This window comes from Gouania willdenowi, chromosome 10 (assembly GCF_900634775.1).
Source record: "Gouania willdenowi chromosome 10, fGouWil2.1, whole genome shotgun sequence".
NCBI classification, from domain to species: Eukaryota; Metazoa; Chordata; class Actinopteri; order Blenniiformes; family Gobiesocidae; genus Gouania; species Gouania willdenowi.
Window position 1 is genome coordinate 27,967,334 of NC_041053.1, and position 16,728 is coordinate 27,984,061.

Sequence of the window (16,728 nt, forward strand, 5' to 3'; positions counted from 1 at the left end):
GATTTTTCTTTTCTTGCGCCTACATGTAATTCCTGGTGCATGGGGGATCCTGGACTTGTGTGTAATCTCATCTGATTGAATTCTTGGCTTCGCTGCTGTTGTCCTAGTGCATTATGGGCTGAACTGGGGAGAGGGGTTTTCTGAAGAAGGTCTGGCAGCAAGTAGGTATCATTGGAACCAAACCGAGTAGTCTGCAGAGAGGAAGAAAAGACTTTTCAATATGGCTGTAAAATGATAATTGTTTATATTATCGATTGCTGGTACCTGGCTGAGGTTATGATGTGGCTGCAGCACAATCCCATTAGGTATTCCTCTGAAGTACTTTCTTTGTCCATTCGAAAGGCCAGACCTAGATAGAGTTAAAGTTTTTAGAGCATAAACTTTATGTTCAATACATCATTAGCAATAAAAATGAGGTTTACAACTACTAGTTAAACCGTATCTAAAATTAATGATGAAAAAAAAGGAGGTTGTGAATGCTGTGTTTATGGTTTATATCAGGGGTGTCAAACTAATTTTAGTTCAAGTGCAAGATTTGTGGAAAAATTACAAGTTCTTTCCGCAATTTGCAATGAAAAATGACTGCATTCATGTGATAGAAACAAAGGGAAAATGCAAGTCACTAAAAATATTGTGGAGTTGGTGAATTTGAGATATCTGCAACTGGATTATTTTGTAATTTACAAAATAATTCATGTTTACTCTGTTATTTTTACCTTCTCTTGCGGGCCAAATTGGATGCTTCAAGTTTGACACTTGAGGCAGTCTTTAAAACAGAAATAAGTACACTCTAACCTCATTTAATGGATTCCATTATAGTTGTATCTCTAAATACTGGATAAATACAGGCTGAGGCAAACTTCATTAAGAGAATAAAAGATATAAAGAAGTAGATGATTTCACCTGTTTCTTTCATCCTCATCGCTGCTGCCCACCTCATCACTGGAAGACGAGTATTCAGTGGACTTGTGGTATCGACTTTGCACAGGTTTCAATGCTTGTATGGACTGTAACCAGTTGTGGATCAGAGACAAAGTGTAAGAGGACATCACACATTATACAAATATTAATTTGAATGCAGAAATGTATCGCATGGAACGCCTGGATCACAGTGTTTCCAAATCATTTGGAGGGTGTTCTGTCAGCTGTGGCCAGTAAACCCATAGCAGACCAAGCTCTTTGATACTGGCAGAGTAATACATCTCACACTGCAGTGTGTTCATGCTGACTAAAGAGAAGTTTGTCAGAATATACAACGCTTTGCAGAGTAAAAACAGACAGAAAAAACACACCTCTGTGTATTTGCTGGGGTTTTTTTCTGATGCCTTTTGTTGCTGTAGATGGCGAGAGAGGATGGGACTTTCCAGCCTGTAGTAGCCTGAACACAAACACAAACACACACACATACACAACACAATTACACACAGTAATACATGTAATCAGTATTGCATATTGAAAGCTTTTTTCTATATCAAAAACTGCTTCAGAGATAAAGTTGATGCTTGTTCATGTGGATTTGTTGGGTTTTTTCTTTTTCTCTTAAGAATTTCATATTTTGATAGCGCTTTGAAATGACTAGTTTGTCATTTGCACTATATAAACAAAGTTGAATTGAAATGAATTACACAACTGTGGAACATTTCAGAGGATTTAGACCATTGATTCATGGGACAAAACAGGAAAAGGTCAATGTTTTTGTCCAACATTCCATTGGGTTTTCCAGCAATGTCAAAAAGGAAGAGAAATTCCATGGAAAGTAGAGCTATTGCTGCTATATGCTTCCAATGTTTGAATTCTATGTTGTTTATAAGGTTAAGTTTGTATTCTTTTCTTTATCATTGTGTGGATACTTCCCCTGAGTTCCATTTTATTCCCCTCCCCTTGGCCCCTTCTGTTCACAAGTGGTGCTTTTTCTTCAGAAATGTAAGTTTTCTCTGCTTATCCCAGTTTCTACCAAAATGCCAAAAATAAAACATGTGAAAACAAGCAAAACTCTAAATTTGGTGCATGTGTACCTCTGTGAAAAAACCCAAGACTGACACCCCTGTAGGCTAAGACACATTTCAACTCCTCACACCCATGATGTCAAAAAAGGAGATGTAAAAGGTGAACAAATAAATCCACCTGAACAGACCTGAGGGGTTGATGTTTGGAGAAGTGACTCTATGGGGAACAGACCTTCCACTTTTATCCGTCACCACTGCTGAGCTGCCACTAGATGGAGAGAGAGAGAGTTTCAACCACAACAAAGGCACGTTAAGATCAACTTAACACACATTTTTACAGCTCAGATCTCCAGTTGATCCTCAGCTATGCAGCAATAAAAAAAATTGACCACTGATGTTTTTCCAACTAATCGAAAGTAATCAATCAAGCAAATCTAATGTGATTTATTCATGACCGCCTTCTCTTCCAAAAGCTGTTTGCTACTTGTACACTGTGGGTTAGAATGATGCCTGTCCTCACAATAAATCAAGTACACAATAACTTAAAAGAAGAACTACATGCACATTCAGTATTTCTACTACAACATAATCACAAAATCAAAGAGAACCAAACAAAAAAGTCTGTCATTATGTGTTACTTTGATAAACAGTTTCTACTCCCTTGTTGATTCCAGGTCATTTATTCAAAAAATAAAAACATTTAAAGAATATTTTGCATGAAATATTGTTATACTGCAGTTTTTAATCCAAGTTTGATTTACAACCAAATATTTCAGGTTATTTTACAATATTGAACACATAACATTATTGTTATTATTTAAGTAACTTTACTTTCGGCTCACACACACATAACAAAGGCCATATCATATGTTTTTGGAGGAAGGGAGAAAGAAGCTGTAGATATGGTTCACAAACTCATGGACATACATTCAAAGGCATGGATTCCAACACCTTATACTTTCTGGCTAAGAAGCAGCCTTTCTCAGATTTGCTCCACTGGCACATTTGTAGTTTTGTTGATGGTCAAATCAGAGACAGACGTAGTGTAATCTAGATGAATGAATCAAGGGTTTTTTTGTTAGAAAAATTATATAAAAGGTTAAAATTGTGGCTCGAAAATTTCTTGAGATCGTCGCTGTAAACTCTCTCTTACTGACATTGTCGTAAAATATTTGTGTCAAATCAGACTTCGGCAAATTCAACCAGTGTTGGGGTCAACTACATTTTCAAATTACAATCATGTTTTCAATAATCCATGTTCAATTACAATTCAATTCAATTACATTCACACTTTTAAAAAATGTAAATAAAATGTGCTCCGCTGATGCACCCAGGCCAATGGCCGAAGGCGTAGCAAGTAAAAAATCAACAAAAAGCAGAACAGAGAGGGGCTGTGCCCCACCCCCCGAGCAGGGGACGGTGGAGTCTTTAACGCCGCGCTGCCTCTCGTGGAGAGTGCACGTCGCTCCCCTCGGGGGCGCTGGCATAATCAATCCACTAGAGGGCGCTACTGTACCTCGATGAAGGCCCCTCTCAGTGAACGGGCTGCTGCAACCGGCCACTCTCTCCTCCAGGGGGAGGAGATGGGCCGGTTTGCCGGCATCCTTCAGCCCGTGTTTTCTCGTTGCTAAACTCCCCAAATGGGAGGATCTGGGATTCGCCCTATCCTGGATTTACGTGCTCTCAACAGATATCTCAGGAAAAACAGGTTCAGGATGCTTACGCATGCCTTCCTGCTGCGCATGGTGCATCAGAACAATTGGTTCATGTCTGTCGACCAGAAGGATGAGTATTTCCATATCCCAATTTATCCTCCCCACAGAAAGTACCTACGGTTCGCTTTCCAGGGAATATGTTACAAGTGCCGGGTCCTCCCCTTCGACCTGTCTCTGAGCCCAAGGGTGTTTGTATGGTGCACGGAAGCAGCAGTAGCCCCGCTAAGATGGCAGGGCATCCCCTTGGCCACGTATCTGGATGACTGGTTGCTTTTAGCACAGTCGGAAACGGAGGCCAGTGGAACAGATATGGGCCCGTTACGCACGGGCCGGGGTAGATCTGTTTGCTGCGGACAAAAATGTGCAGTGTGCGCTTTTCTTCTCCCTCCGCAATTTGGGGGCTCCCCTAGCGGTAGACACATTAGCGCACATTTGACCACACGTGCTGCTCTATGCGTTCCCCCGCTGGCCCTGATATCCCCCACCTTTGCCAGGGTGAAGGGATATCTCTTCATCTCTTGGGCTCCGTCCCATAAGGGGAAGTCTGTTACTAAGAAACGCCTGTCACGCTGGGTGGTGGAGGCGATTGCTTTAAAATTATTCTGTGGGCTTGCGTGCACATTCAACTCAGGGTTTGACCACTTCCAGGGCCTTGTTCAGGGGAGTGTCTGTTCAGGATATTCGTGCAGCAACGAGTTGGTCTTCGACCCTCACTTTTGTACGGTTTTACCGTCTGGATGTCTCCGCTCCGTTTGTGGCACAGTGCTGCTCTGCGGGCTGGTGTCGCATGCGATAAGCTTGTCTGCAATACAGGAGCTATGATATCCCACAGTGAGACATCAAAACAAATGTTATGAAAGAAAATTACAGGTTATTTACATGACCCCCATTCTCTGATTAATGAGTGAGATGTCTCGCAAAGACAACTCTTCTTACTTCCTGAGTGAGAAGAGCTTTGCTTATTGAATGCCAATGTATTCTCCGCCCACTCGACTTATAGTAGGTGGGACTACCTGTTGCGGATGAATACATTTCACCAGCCAATCAGGTTGGCTTTATGAGAAAAGGCTTCTGTGATATGATGTGGAGGCATATATCCTATAGTGAGACAACTCACTCATATTTACTCAGAGTTATAATTACAGTTGCTACACTTTGTTTATTGTGCTTAGAGCTACTGGATATTTAAACAGTTTCTGTATATATGTTTTAGTGCTAGGCTAACATGTAATAAATAAATGCTTTGTTTGGTAAAGGTAAAAACTTTTGAATGCAAAAACACATACAACCCGGCCCTCATACTTTAATATCACAAAGTCGTGCTTTACCTTGATGCAGCCCTTTTGTGCCCCATCACCAGTTCTCTACAGTAAAACTTGGAGGTAGTGCGCTCTGGGACCTGAAAGAAACAAAAGCAAAGCTCATTGAACATTCTGAATAAAACATGAAGAGTAGACAGAGAGATCAGTTTCCTGGTGGTCTTGATGGCTTATTTACATTTTCACAAAAAGTGGTCTGCAAGGAGCCAGCCTTTCTGCTAAACACAGTTTTACCTGATTAAAGAGAAGCTGCTGAGGTTATGAAACAGTTTTGTTCAATGAATAAAAAGCCTGATTGAAAAGCTATGACTGAGATTTTAATGGGGCAATTCTGATTTGGCTGCAGTGAAATCTTACAAAGGTACAGTACATACATCTGATAATATTTGAGACATTGTTGTTTATTTGTGCTCCAATGTTTTCTTCAAACAGACATTAGGATCAGAACCGGATCAGACCGAGTTAGGGCAACAAAGGAGTTGTTTTTGAAAAAGTTCTGATTCTTGTCTAATCCTCAATCCTAACATGCAGCTGCTAACCTCAGACCTTTCATCTGGTGAGACGCAGCACACAGTCTCGGAGAGGAAGACACACCCGGCTGTGCAGGAAGACAGCTGGGGAGCAGCGATCAGCCTCCTGACAAGTTGCCCCCATCCTGCTACTGGCTCCCCTGAGCCATGATTTCTGACATGCAATCTCGCTGCTGTGGGAAGTGTGCTCATTTTTGTACATGCATTTTATTTTACCATCAAGGAGGTAATATTTCAACTGGCGTTTATTCATTCATTTGTTCGCCTGTTAACAGGATTAAATTACAGATTTTTACCAAATTTTTAATCAAAGATAGACCTTGGGTGGGGTGTGATCCCATCTTAAAAAAGTCTCTTGGCCAATTGGTTGATGGTTTTTTTAGCTTATATAATAACTTCAGACAGAATTCACGAGTTGAATTATTCTTGAAGTAATAATTGGATTTAAATGATTTGCTCAGGATTAAACACGTACTTATTTTAATGAATATTTGCTACTTCCCAGGCATAAAGGGATTGTTTAGGAATTCAGAGAATTAACTGTACCATATTGTAGTGTTGTTGGTGCCTTTAGGAGATGTTTCACAGGCACTCACCACACAGAGCGTAGTAAGTAATTATTAGCTGCTCTATCGAATCCATATGGCCTCCGTTAGCCCATCAACAAAACACAGCAAACGACAGCTTTATTGGGTTCCCCTCATCTCTGAAGTACTTATTAGATGTTTTATCACCTCCATATGTTGCTCTGTGAGTAAATCCCCCTACCAGCATATTGTCTTGTAAAAACACTTAGTAGGGGAGCAGTGGTTTAGCAAAGGGAAAGAAAGCCAATGAAAGATGTGATCTGGAGTTGGTATGTTTTCAGTTAGAGCCACGTCACATGATCAGATCCTGAGGAAATGTTCTCATTCAAACACAAAACTACAAGGCAGCATTTCCCTGAGTGTGCTACTTTCCTCGTTAAACCAGACCCACTTAACACAAACTACATCCTGTAACTGGCACAATATTAACTTCCTCTTTCAATAGCAACTATGAAAATCTGAATCTGATTAATCCATCTCTTGTAATTCGAAAGAAAGGGGGATTATTAGTTAAGGGGAAAGATTTTAAGTGTTCGAACAACACTGAAAAGTAAAATTATGTAACACAATGAGTGTGGAGATAAAACAATGTTCAAATACTGATTAGCTATGGAATATTTGTAAATATGTACATTGTTTGTATACTGATATATGGGAAATGAATTGGATCATTAGTTGTGTTTAAAAAAGCAAAATGGGTAGTGAATAAAGGGGTAGAATTTAATAAGTTTATACATGTAAATTGAGAGGTTTAAGTGTTTGTGGATCAAATCGACAGTCTATTACTGCTGTTGTAATTCATCGTTTCTTCTTATTTGAACAATTTTGCTGTTATCATTTTACATGTTTGAAATAAAGACATCAATCTCAATCAATCTCCAATGAGTCTGAGCCAGTATAACTTACTGTCAAAGCCCATAACTGTGCTAGTCATGACTCACTGTTTAAACACATGATACTTACTTTAGGTGGAGTCTCTGCTGACTTAAAGAAGACACTGTCAGTCAAGGACACAGGAGATAATGGGGAGAGGGGGGTTAATGCCATGTCTGACATGGAGCTGCTGTGAGGGGCTTCACGACTCGAGCGAAGGTCGTTTTTCTGGACGAAAAATAAAAGCAAAAATATTTATGAGTGCAAACTACATTCATCATTTACCGTACAAGTCTAAAAATTCTTTCCCTGATTGCTCGTAAAAAAAAAAAAAAAAAAGAAGAAGAGGAATTCAGGGTCAACCTGGTTTAAGTGAGCTCTCTGCATGGCTGGGGTACATGGACTAGAGCTGCTTCCTGAGCCTAGCCTGGAGTGCACTTGGTCAGGCAGACCAGCAGCTAAAAGCAGCCTGGTGAGGTTTGATTCTTGAAGGTCAATCTGAAAAACAACCACAATATCTTTAAAAGGCAGTATTATGAAAAATTCATTATATAATGGTTTTGATACAGTGAGATGCATCCCTTTAGCCTCATTCAGAGGGCCAAAGTTGAAAAAGTTCTGTTTCCTCCCTTCCTTGTGATTCGACATTTTGTAAAAATTCAGCTCCAAACGGGCGAGTTGGACTTTTCTTGCGTTGTGACATCATAAAGCTGAAACTCCTCCTACCCTATATAAGAATGTGAGCTCCTCCCTCTCAAACTTCCTCACAGCTAAAATGAACATAAGGAAGGTAGGTTGATATTACAGTTAATATCTTTACGTTCAGTACATACATAATCCAGTATATAGATAAACCTAAGAACGCTCACAATCAGTTTCACTTTTAGTAGCCGTTATACCACCTTGTATCACCTTTATGGGATCTTCTGATGTGTTTGTGACCCAATGCAACGCAGCAGTTGGACAAAACAATGGACTATCATCTTAAATGGTCTATTTCCGTGGTCAGAGGGGGAGAAGGAAGACTTAATGATTTACTGCTGCTGCTGTGATAAAAGACACACCTGGAGCAGCGTGTGTGTTTACACCTACTCATGCATATGCATGAAGACCAAAAACAGCTTTTTATATGCGTTATTAATGAACCATAGTTGATTAGGTCCTTTGGTATACTAATAAAATATTTATTTTATTAATTATTGTGAATAATGGCTATTTGCAGGATTTTTATAGAAATGAGCACCAAAAACTCTCTTTCTTTTTGTTGATACCTGATTAAGCTGCCTAACCTAACATTAAATAAACATTCATGTAATCATGAGAACAAGGAGACAGAGTAAATAGATGCATGGAGTACGTAGAGTGGACAATAAAATGTGAGAACAAAACTACAAGAAGCAAATGCAGACACAAGCATGTGGGGCGGCGGTGGTAAAGGTGTTAGACTGGTGGAGCGGGCAGGGTTTACCGACCGCTGAGCGCTGGCTGCTGGCCGATCGGCAGGGTGAGGCAGTGATGGCAGAAGCAGAAACAGTAGCTGCTGTATTCCCACCATTCGCTGGCAGCCTCTGGACAGCAGCCACTGGGCTTTCTTTCTGCCTGTGCCGCTCTCTGTCCCTGTGTCTGTGATCGTGCTGCAGTGACAGGAGCTGGGTTTGGTCTTTGGGGAGGGTGCGGTGGGACCTCCTGCTGGCTGAGGGCTGCTGATGCTGGGCCACAGGCTGAGGCTGGGAATGTTGGACCATATGCTGAATCAGCTGGTTGGAAGCACTGGCTTTCTGAGTGCCATAAAAAGCAACATAAAAACAACATAAAAGCACACGTACACACAAGCAGAACAACAGCACACAGGAGTGTCTGTATGGAGCAGCAGATCGGTCCTACTGAGTAATGATGTAATGAATGAAAGCTGATCTATAACTAGATGTGAAAAACTACAAACATACAGTCAGAATAAAATATTTCCATTAATTTATAATGCTGAAATTATGTTACTTGAGTATAGCATTGGTTTAGTATAATAATAATAATAATAATAATAATAATAATAATAATAATAATAATAATAATAATAATAATAATAATAATAATAATAATAATGGATTAAAAATCAAGTCAAAAGATTTTGAGGGAAAAAAGAAACTGGTATATTGTTTCTGAATAAATTCATTATTTTAAAGAAGATCAAACCTCAGCATGATAAAACATTTTTCATAATTTAAATGTATGGGCGCTTCTTGCTGTTGTAAATCACCATGGTAACCTACGCCGAATGCCTAACTTGGTTGGGAAGCAGTATATCTATGTGTACCGTATTTACCATTTTTGCACATGTCTTCTTTGGAAATGTGGATTTTTTATAATCCCTGAAATATAACAAATTTGAATCCCAAAGTTTAGACATATTTTTTATTGGCAAAAAAGGAAATAAAGCTTGGACATGGCATTTTGGATTGTGACACAAAGAAATACAGGTAAAGTTAAAACAAAGAATAAAAGCAAAGCACTAACAATGGAAAGTAGAGAGTTTAAGATAGTTTCCAATATTTATGCCAAAGATCTTCTTTTGAGTCAGCCTGATCAACCTAGCATAAAAACCCCACATATTTAGGAGGAAAAAAAAACATATTAATCCTAATTAAACAAAAGAGTATCTTTGAAGTTTTTAAGACAACATGCCACTGGACAAACTCCAACAAATAACTAACAGAAGTAAAATATCTTGATTTTTCTCTGAGTTGTGTTTGCACTTAAACACCAAGACCCACAATGCAGCAGTCCTCAGTGTCAGGAGTGTACAGCTGTACAAAGACCCTGCTCTTAGTCATAAAAGAGGAGGCATGGATATGGTGGGTGCATGTGTGTGTTTAACATTGAGCTAAAGTGATGAGTGCGGGGGCTTTTGGATTTATTGGCAAAGCAAAACTTTCTGCATTTGCTGTTGTAGTAAATTATACTTAAGAGCTCAATAAGGAATTTTTTCCTCCTTTTGCAGGCATTCACAAAACATAAATGACTTAGGATAGTCCCAGTTGGCCCATTCAAGTATTCATTAGAGCCAAAGAAAAACAGAAACAAAAATCACCTTAAAATGAAAGCAGTTTCAGAAGAAGAAGAAGACAACTGATGGTCAAAATGATCAGCTCCCAAACATAGTTTAACCAAATTCAACTTCCAAGGGAATGCGTGTATATACTTGGTCTTGTTTTCACAGTTTTAGCCGTCTTATATCAGCTTACACAGCTGGATGATAAACTTGAATTAACCTTGAATACCGTAAATAGAAAAGTGATAATGTTCATGTTAAGTTCCTCAGTGTCTTTGGTTGAATGTGAATGCTTTACACTGTCAGTCATGGTCATGTTTTCCAAACCTGTATAAGTGGCCTAATTAGGTTAATTCATGAGGAGTGGAATTTAAAAAAACATACACCCCAAATACAAATTTTCCCAACAGTGAAATGTGTGAAAAATGGAAAAACTAAATTCACACTGACAAGGGAAAAACAGGTGGATAAAAGAGAAAGACACTCTGGAAAAACTAGATGGGATATATTGGTTAAAGATGCGTACTTTTCCAAATGTTTGAACATTTCTAAAAGCTCTTATTCAGCCCACTTTCAGTAATTTGCATCATTAATTTTAGACATAACACACAGTGGGAGTAAAAGAAACATTTCACCCGCTATAAAAAATGTATTTAATTAAGAAAAAAACTAGGAAGAATGAATTCAGGTTTGTTACCTGCACAGCTGTGGAGTCCTGAGGCCTCAATGACACAATCTGCTGTCGGCCTGTCTGCTCCTGCTTAACAGAAATGCATGCAAGAGTCACACATGCAATATTGTAAATATTTTTTTTTCCATACAGTACAATTGCACAGACATAAAATATGATATTTGATTTTGGTTGTGTCAAAATTGATGATTAATGTTTTTCTTATTATTTTAAACTGCATCTGCTACAGTGTTTTTATTGTTTTTATTGTTATATTTTCTAAATGCTGAACCTTTAATCATGCAATTCACATTGAATTGACTTGTGTATGAAACGCGCCATCCAAATACATTTATGTTGCCAATACTGAGGAGATTGTGGAGAGGTGGAACTACAATATTAAGTGTGCAAGATGGCATGGAGCTTTTATTGAGCATTACAACTTTAAATCTAGCATTTCATTCTGACCTTGTTTTGAATTTCTATGAAAAGTCCAAAATTATTTTCCTTTAAAAATAAAAAAATAACCTTAACACCTACTCTGTTTAAATCATGTGATCTGGGATCTAAAAGCACTTAGCAGAGTGGTTTGCTGCTGCTTTCTTGCTAAAACATAATGTTTTTCTATTGTTAACTTCACTTCTTGACCATATGAAAAAAGTTAAATATAGATTATGTGGGAGACTCAGCTACAATACAAAAACATGTACATCTAGAAATGTATTTAAAATTTTAATACATTTCTGTAATGTAAACAAATGTATTTTATAATACATTTCTGCATCTGCTGAGCTGAACTTAACCATCATGCAATGCGAGCCAAATTGATCAACAGGTGGAAACATGACTTGCCACAGATTCCACACATAACAAAATACAAGACATCGCATCCCACACCCAATGAACCTATTGATTAATTACAGTCAATGAAGCATGATAATAATGAAGCCTCATATAGATCAAGTCTGTGTCCTGAACTTCATCTGAGACATTTTGTAATTCCAGTCTGATAAACGCTGATAGCTCACAGGAACACGTAATGTAACTGGACAGAAATTAATAGCATTTAAACACAGCACAATCTACAGGAAGTATTCACTAACCAATAACTATTCAAAGTCACTGGTGCGTGGAACATATTCATTAGGCATGCTTTAAACGTAAAGACTGAAAATGAATCCCTGAGGTCATAAAAAAGAGGGATGTCTTTGTTCAAAACAGTTTAAAGAATTCAGAATCTGTGCAAAATGGGTTCTCATTGTGTCTTTGTGGAGATATGTGTATGTGACCAAAATTAATGTTAATAATTAGATATTTCTAATTAATTTACAGAAATCTAGTGCTTCAGTAAAAAGGAAATTTCAAGGCATACACACTTCTTCTTTCTAAAAAACAACTTTTCCAAATGCAGACTGTTTGGATCAATAAACTCTGGCAATAATTATTTCAAAAATACCAAATATTTTCTTCTTTTCCAAAAACCTTTTTCTTCCTTTATTCTTGGCGTAAAGAATGTTTTTATTACTGAGCTGACGAGGTTTGACAGCTGCAGCTTCTCCCTGAGTGCAATAAAACCACTTCACTGGATTTCTTTTTCGTTTTCGAGGACAAAAAGTTGATGTGTATACACGCACGCACGCACACACGCACACACACACCTGCTAAAAGTAATCCATCCTGACAGGTAACTTTTGTAAGTTCCATCACACTTAAAACAGTGTGATCTTACACATGACCAGCTCTGAATGCACAGGGGTCACATACACATGGATGCAGTTTTACTAGAAATCACATTAAAAAATATATATATTTGAGGCACTGAGTGTATTTGGGCAGGGGCAGTGTTAGTTTTCACAACAAAAACAAAAACAAAACAGGTTTTGTTGAGTGCACAGCAAGCACCAAAAATGCTGGACAATCATCTAGACTAGGGGTGGGAACCTCTGGGTACCTCACGATACGATACGCGATACAAAGCTCACAATAACAATTATCTGACAATATGACGATACTGCGATTATCGATATATTGGTCAGAAATCAATCTACGATAATCTATGACATAAGAAAAAAAAGATTAAGTGAAAAAATACAATTTTTATTTTATATCTGAAAGACAATAAATTGAAAAAGTGTCCTATGAACATTGACACTATTTTAGTGCAACATTTCTGTAAATAAGTGTCAATATAACAATGTAAACGAATAAGTATCTCCAATAGTGCTTTCTGTAAACAAAAAATAGGATCTTTCTTTCCAGTGACACCATTATAGTGCGATATTCCAGTAAACAATATATTGGTTCCTTCAACAAAAAGTGACAACATTTCTGTGAAGACCTACCTGCACATTTTAGTGAAAAAGCAGAAAAAGGTTTTGGAAAAAAAAAAAAATACATTTTTTTTTTTAAAAATTAAAAAAGAAAAAAAGAAAAAAATCGATACTTAGCGGGAGCATATCGATAATCGATCGTGTGGAAAAATATCGCGATATATCGCCATATCGAGATATTGTCACACTCCTAATCTAGACGATTGGTCTTCCTAATTGTCAATCATTCTGATGTAAGGCCGTCGTACGTGCTCGTCCCCAGCTAGTTTTCGCTTGCTGCGTATGCGCGCACTAAAGGTACAATCACACCGAACGGGACTGGAGAGACTGAAGCAACTAGATTATATTCAAATCAATATAAATGACACAACCTCAAGTTATCTCTTCTCAAGCGACGTGACTTGCGTGATCTGAGCGACAAGTCAAGCGCGACCTAGGGTTACTGTGTTCCCTGGTCATCACGTCACTGGAGCGATGAAGTGATGGAGTGACCAAAAAGCACTACTACGGTCAAGCGAATCACCATATTGAAGTGACTGCAGTCACTACAGTCACATTCGGTGTGAACGTACCCATGTGTCTCGTGAGCTACGCTTTCAGCCATTTATTGAAGCTTGCAGTTGTAAACAGACCTGTGTACGAGGAAAACTGGGCTCGTGCATGCTCTCTGGCACTTGTTTAAAAGGTGTCCCCTCTTGGGAGCAGGTAGAATGTTGCGCATGTGCATTTTTTCCAAAAGTGGAGAGGGCATTTCTTTTCTAAACTTTGGGAAAATCCTCTTCTATACCTTTAAATACAAAACATACTTATGCTTAACTACCAACAAAAAGTTTCCCTTTACCTGTTTCCTGTCACCTCTCCTGTTTCTCTCATCTAATAGTATGCTGTTGTCATGGAGCTCAGACTCCTCCCCAAGGACAATCTCCTGAAGCTCCGCCCACTGGAAGGCAGAGTCTGCCATATGCTGTCTCTGTTGCTGCAAAATGTAAATGAAGTCAGGACCAACAATTAAAGCCTTTTGCATCTTAGTTTCTCTTTCATGATGCTAGACACCAACATAATAAAAAGACCTATTTTTAGGTGATAATGCACTGTAGTTGTTTCTATCATTCAGCAGATCAAGTGTCCCACTCTTCTCAAGTGTTCCTTGATGAAGCTGATAAAAGCTGCTGAAATAAACTCGGTGTGTCCTTCACAGATTGTTATTGTTTGAAGCTGCAGTGCTCTTATCCACTCACATATCTGCTGGTGTTTAGAAAATTGCAAGGAAACCAGAGAGTAAACATCACTCACATCCTCAAACTTTTGCCGTTGCTCTTGTTGCTGTTGGATTCTCTTGTGTCTGTCGGCTAGCAGCTGCTGCTTGTAGCGCTCCTGCTCTGCTAACTGCTGCCTCTGCTGCTGCTGCACAGTCAGGATATCAGATCAAAGAGGGAAAAAAATTATTACATGTCTTACACTAAATGCTAGAATAATTAATTAAATACTAACTATTTTGACTAATTTATAGCTTTCACTATATACTAATATATACCCAATGCTCTAAGTACTGCATTAGCTATTAACACTACATGCTGATTATAACAAACCTGTAACACAAAGGGGTCCTTTACTAGGAGCGGAGGGTGTTTGTTCTACAATTCTCAATACAATGTACATAATATTCAAATATTTTAAGTGCCATAAATCACAGTGACTGTACAAAATATATATGAATTAATTTGTTGTTCTTTTAAAAATACAAGTTATTTTTGGCGCTAGAGTCATGTGACCATCGTCGTCCTTTTTAGGCTACGTTATTGAGATTTCAAAAATATAAAACAGTTTCCTGCTGCTTTGATTCCAACATATTACTGGTAGTTTTATGTCACTGATGTTAGTTCTACTTCATGTATGTAGATTTTCAGTGAACTGGTCCCAAACTTTAAGACTTTAGGTTGGTTCTTCTTCTTTTACGCAATTCTTCTTCAACGATGTAAATGGTGAAGTGACACTGCACCCAGAAGTTCATGTATGGTACTTCAGCAAAATTTGAATCATGAATCATGAATTTAGAGCATTAAATGGCGTGTCGACGCAAATTTTTGCAGTCAACATTGTCAATTATGTTACCAATCATTTTTACATTATTGTAAAAAAAAATGTAGGTTACATATGGTTAATTTAACATAATTAATCAATGTTTTACCTGCTGTTTTATTTGACCACCACCTCCTCCGCGACCCTCTCTGCATCCTTCACGATCCTCTGTCTGTAGGCGAAGAAACTCCCGCCTTAACGTCCATTCACCAGGAACATTCACAATGGAGCTGGCCAACAGATCAGAATCCTTTATTGCCATTATTTAGACACAACAACATTTTGGCCAGAAGTCTTGGCTTCCAGCATAAAAATATATTATTACAATAATGGCATAAATCGTCTTTAAAAAAGATAGTATACACACAATTTGATTCAAATATAAATATAAACATTCTAAAAAAAAAAAGAGAGAGAGAAAGGGAGACAGAAATTACAAGTGGCAAAGTAGCAAGGTGAATTTAAACAAGCTTAATATGCTGTTGGCCTTTATGTGATGACTCTTACCTCGGTTCCCCTTCTTCATCTGGGACTTCATCATCCTCTTCCTCACTGCCACTGTACTCATACTCTGGTCCTTCTGAATGAGAACGATACGGGTAAATGAATTGAAAAAACAAGTGTAGTCAAAATAAAGATCAGATTAGACGCAATTATATCATGCAACCCTTTAGGAGAACATGTTATTAGATGCAGTCTGTTAGTGTTAATATTTCACATTATCTACAATAAAATGACGCAATTTGAGTTCAGTACATGGGAGGGAAATGCTTAGTGTGATTTTTTTTTCTTTTTAAACCAGCCATCTTTTTATTGAACATGTCGGCATGTCTGGTTTCTTGAACTTTGACCGTTCAGGCCAGTAGTAATACTGCTATAGTGCTCAGTGCATCACATGATGGCATTGGAAAGCTTAGGAGCTATGACAGAGCACAGGTGTGTTCACTCCAAACAGAGGCAGGTGGTGAAAAAAGCAGAACAATCAGTGTAAAAGGAAATGTCAAGGTCTATATGTCCATATTGCTACTATTTGTGCCAAAACTGTAAAAAAAAAAACAATAAAAATAAAAGATTCAACATGCAGTTCAAGTTAAAGAAAAGTAACTGGGTTTGCTGTTCCATACAGTTTATCTAAAGAATATATTCCCAAAAATAACTCGACTGTCTTTTCCCAAATTGTCCTCGACGGTATTCTGAACTTGACACATGTAGAGCATGATTTTTTTCATCTATTTATTAAGCTCACACATTTATTACATGCATATTATGGTACCGAGTATAGTAGCAAAGAGACATACTGTACTTGCTCATAAAAAAAGTTGCAGACAGACATGCGCGCGCGCACACACACACACACACACACACACACACACACACACACACACACACACACACACACACACACACACACACACACACACACACACACACACACACACACACACACACACACACACACACACACACACACACTGCATGCAGAGACTCTACCAGTCATTAGTGTGCTTTTATAAACTAAGAGAAGATTGGAACCAGATGGTCATTCAGTTTCCTTCTCCCTTCCCACAGCCTTTCCCTCTGCTGTCTCTCTACTCCTTCCTTTGTTTCTGTTACCATCGCATCCTGTCTCACG

General features: G+C 38.4%; 1 protein-coding gene across 11 annotated transcripts in view; it reads right to left on the reverse strand.

The window, feature by feature from the left end:
• LOC114470866 (mitogen-activated protein kinase kinase kinase kinase 4) overlaps positions 1-16,728 on the reverse strand; it is a 49,526-nt gene that overhangs the window by 9,889 nt on the left and 22,909 nt on the right. The window contains exons 11-24 of one of the 11 annotated variants that reach the window (XM_028459216.1): positions 15,603-15,672; positions 15,205-15,325; positions 14,310-14,420; positions 13,858-13,992; positions 10,714-10,776; positions 8,443-8,748; positions 7,334-7,468; positions 7,061-7,198; positions 4,990-5,060; positions 2,135-2,214; positions 1,293-1,378; positions 904-1,007; positions 265-349; positions 24-191 (exon numbers count right to left, since the gene is read on the reverse strand). In XM_028459216.1, the coding sequence (XP_028315017.1) occupies positions 24-191; positions 265-349; positions 904-1,007; positions 1,293-1,378; positions 2,135-2,214; positions 4,990-5,060; positions 7,061-7,198; positions 7,334-7,468; positions 8,443-8,748; positions 10,714-10,776; positions 13,858-13,992; positions 14,310-14,420; positions 15,205-15,325; positions 15,603-15,672 (1,673 nt within the window). Of the gene's footprint in view, positions 1-23; positions 192-264; positions 350-903; positions 1,008-1,292; positions 1,379-2,134; positions 2,215-4,989; positions 5,061-7,060; positions 7,199-7,333; positions 7,469-8,442; positions 8,749-10,713; positions 10,777-13,857; positions 13,993-14,309; positions 14,421-15,204; positions 15,326-15,602; positions 15,676-16,728 lie in introns of those variants that run through there. The other 10 variants (XM_028459218.1, XM_028459215.1, XM_028459220.1 and 7 more) reach the window with 10 other exon arrangements.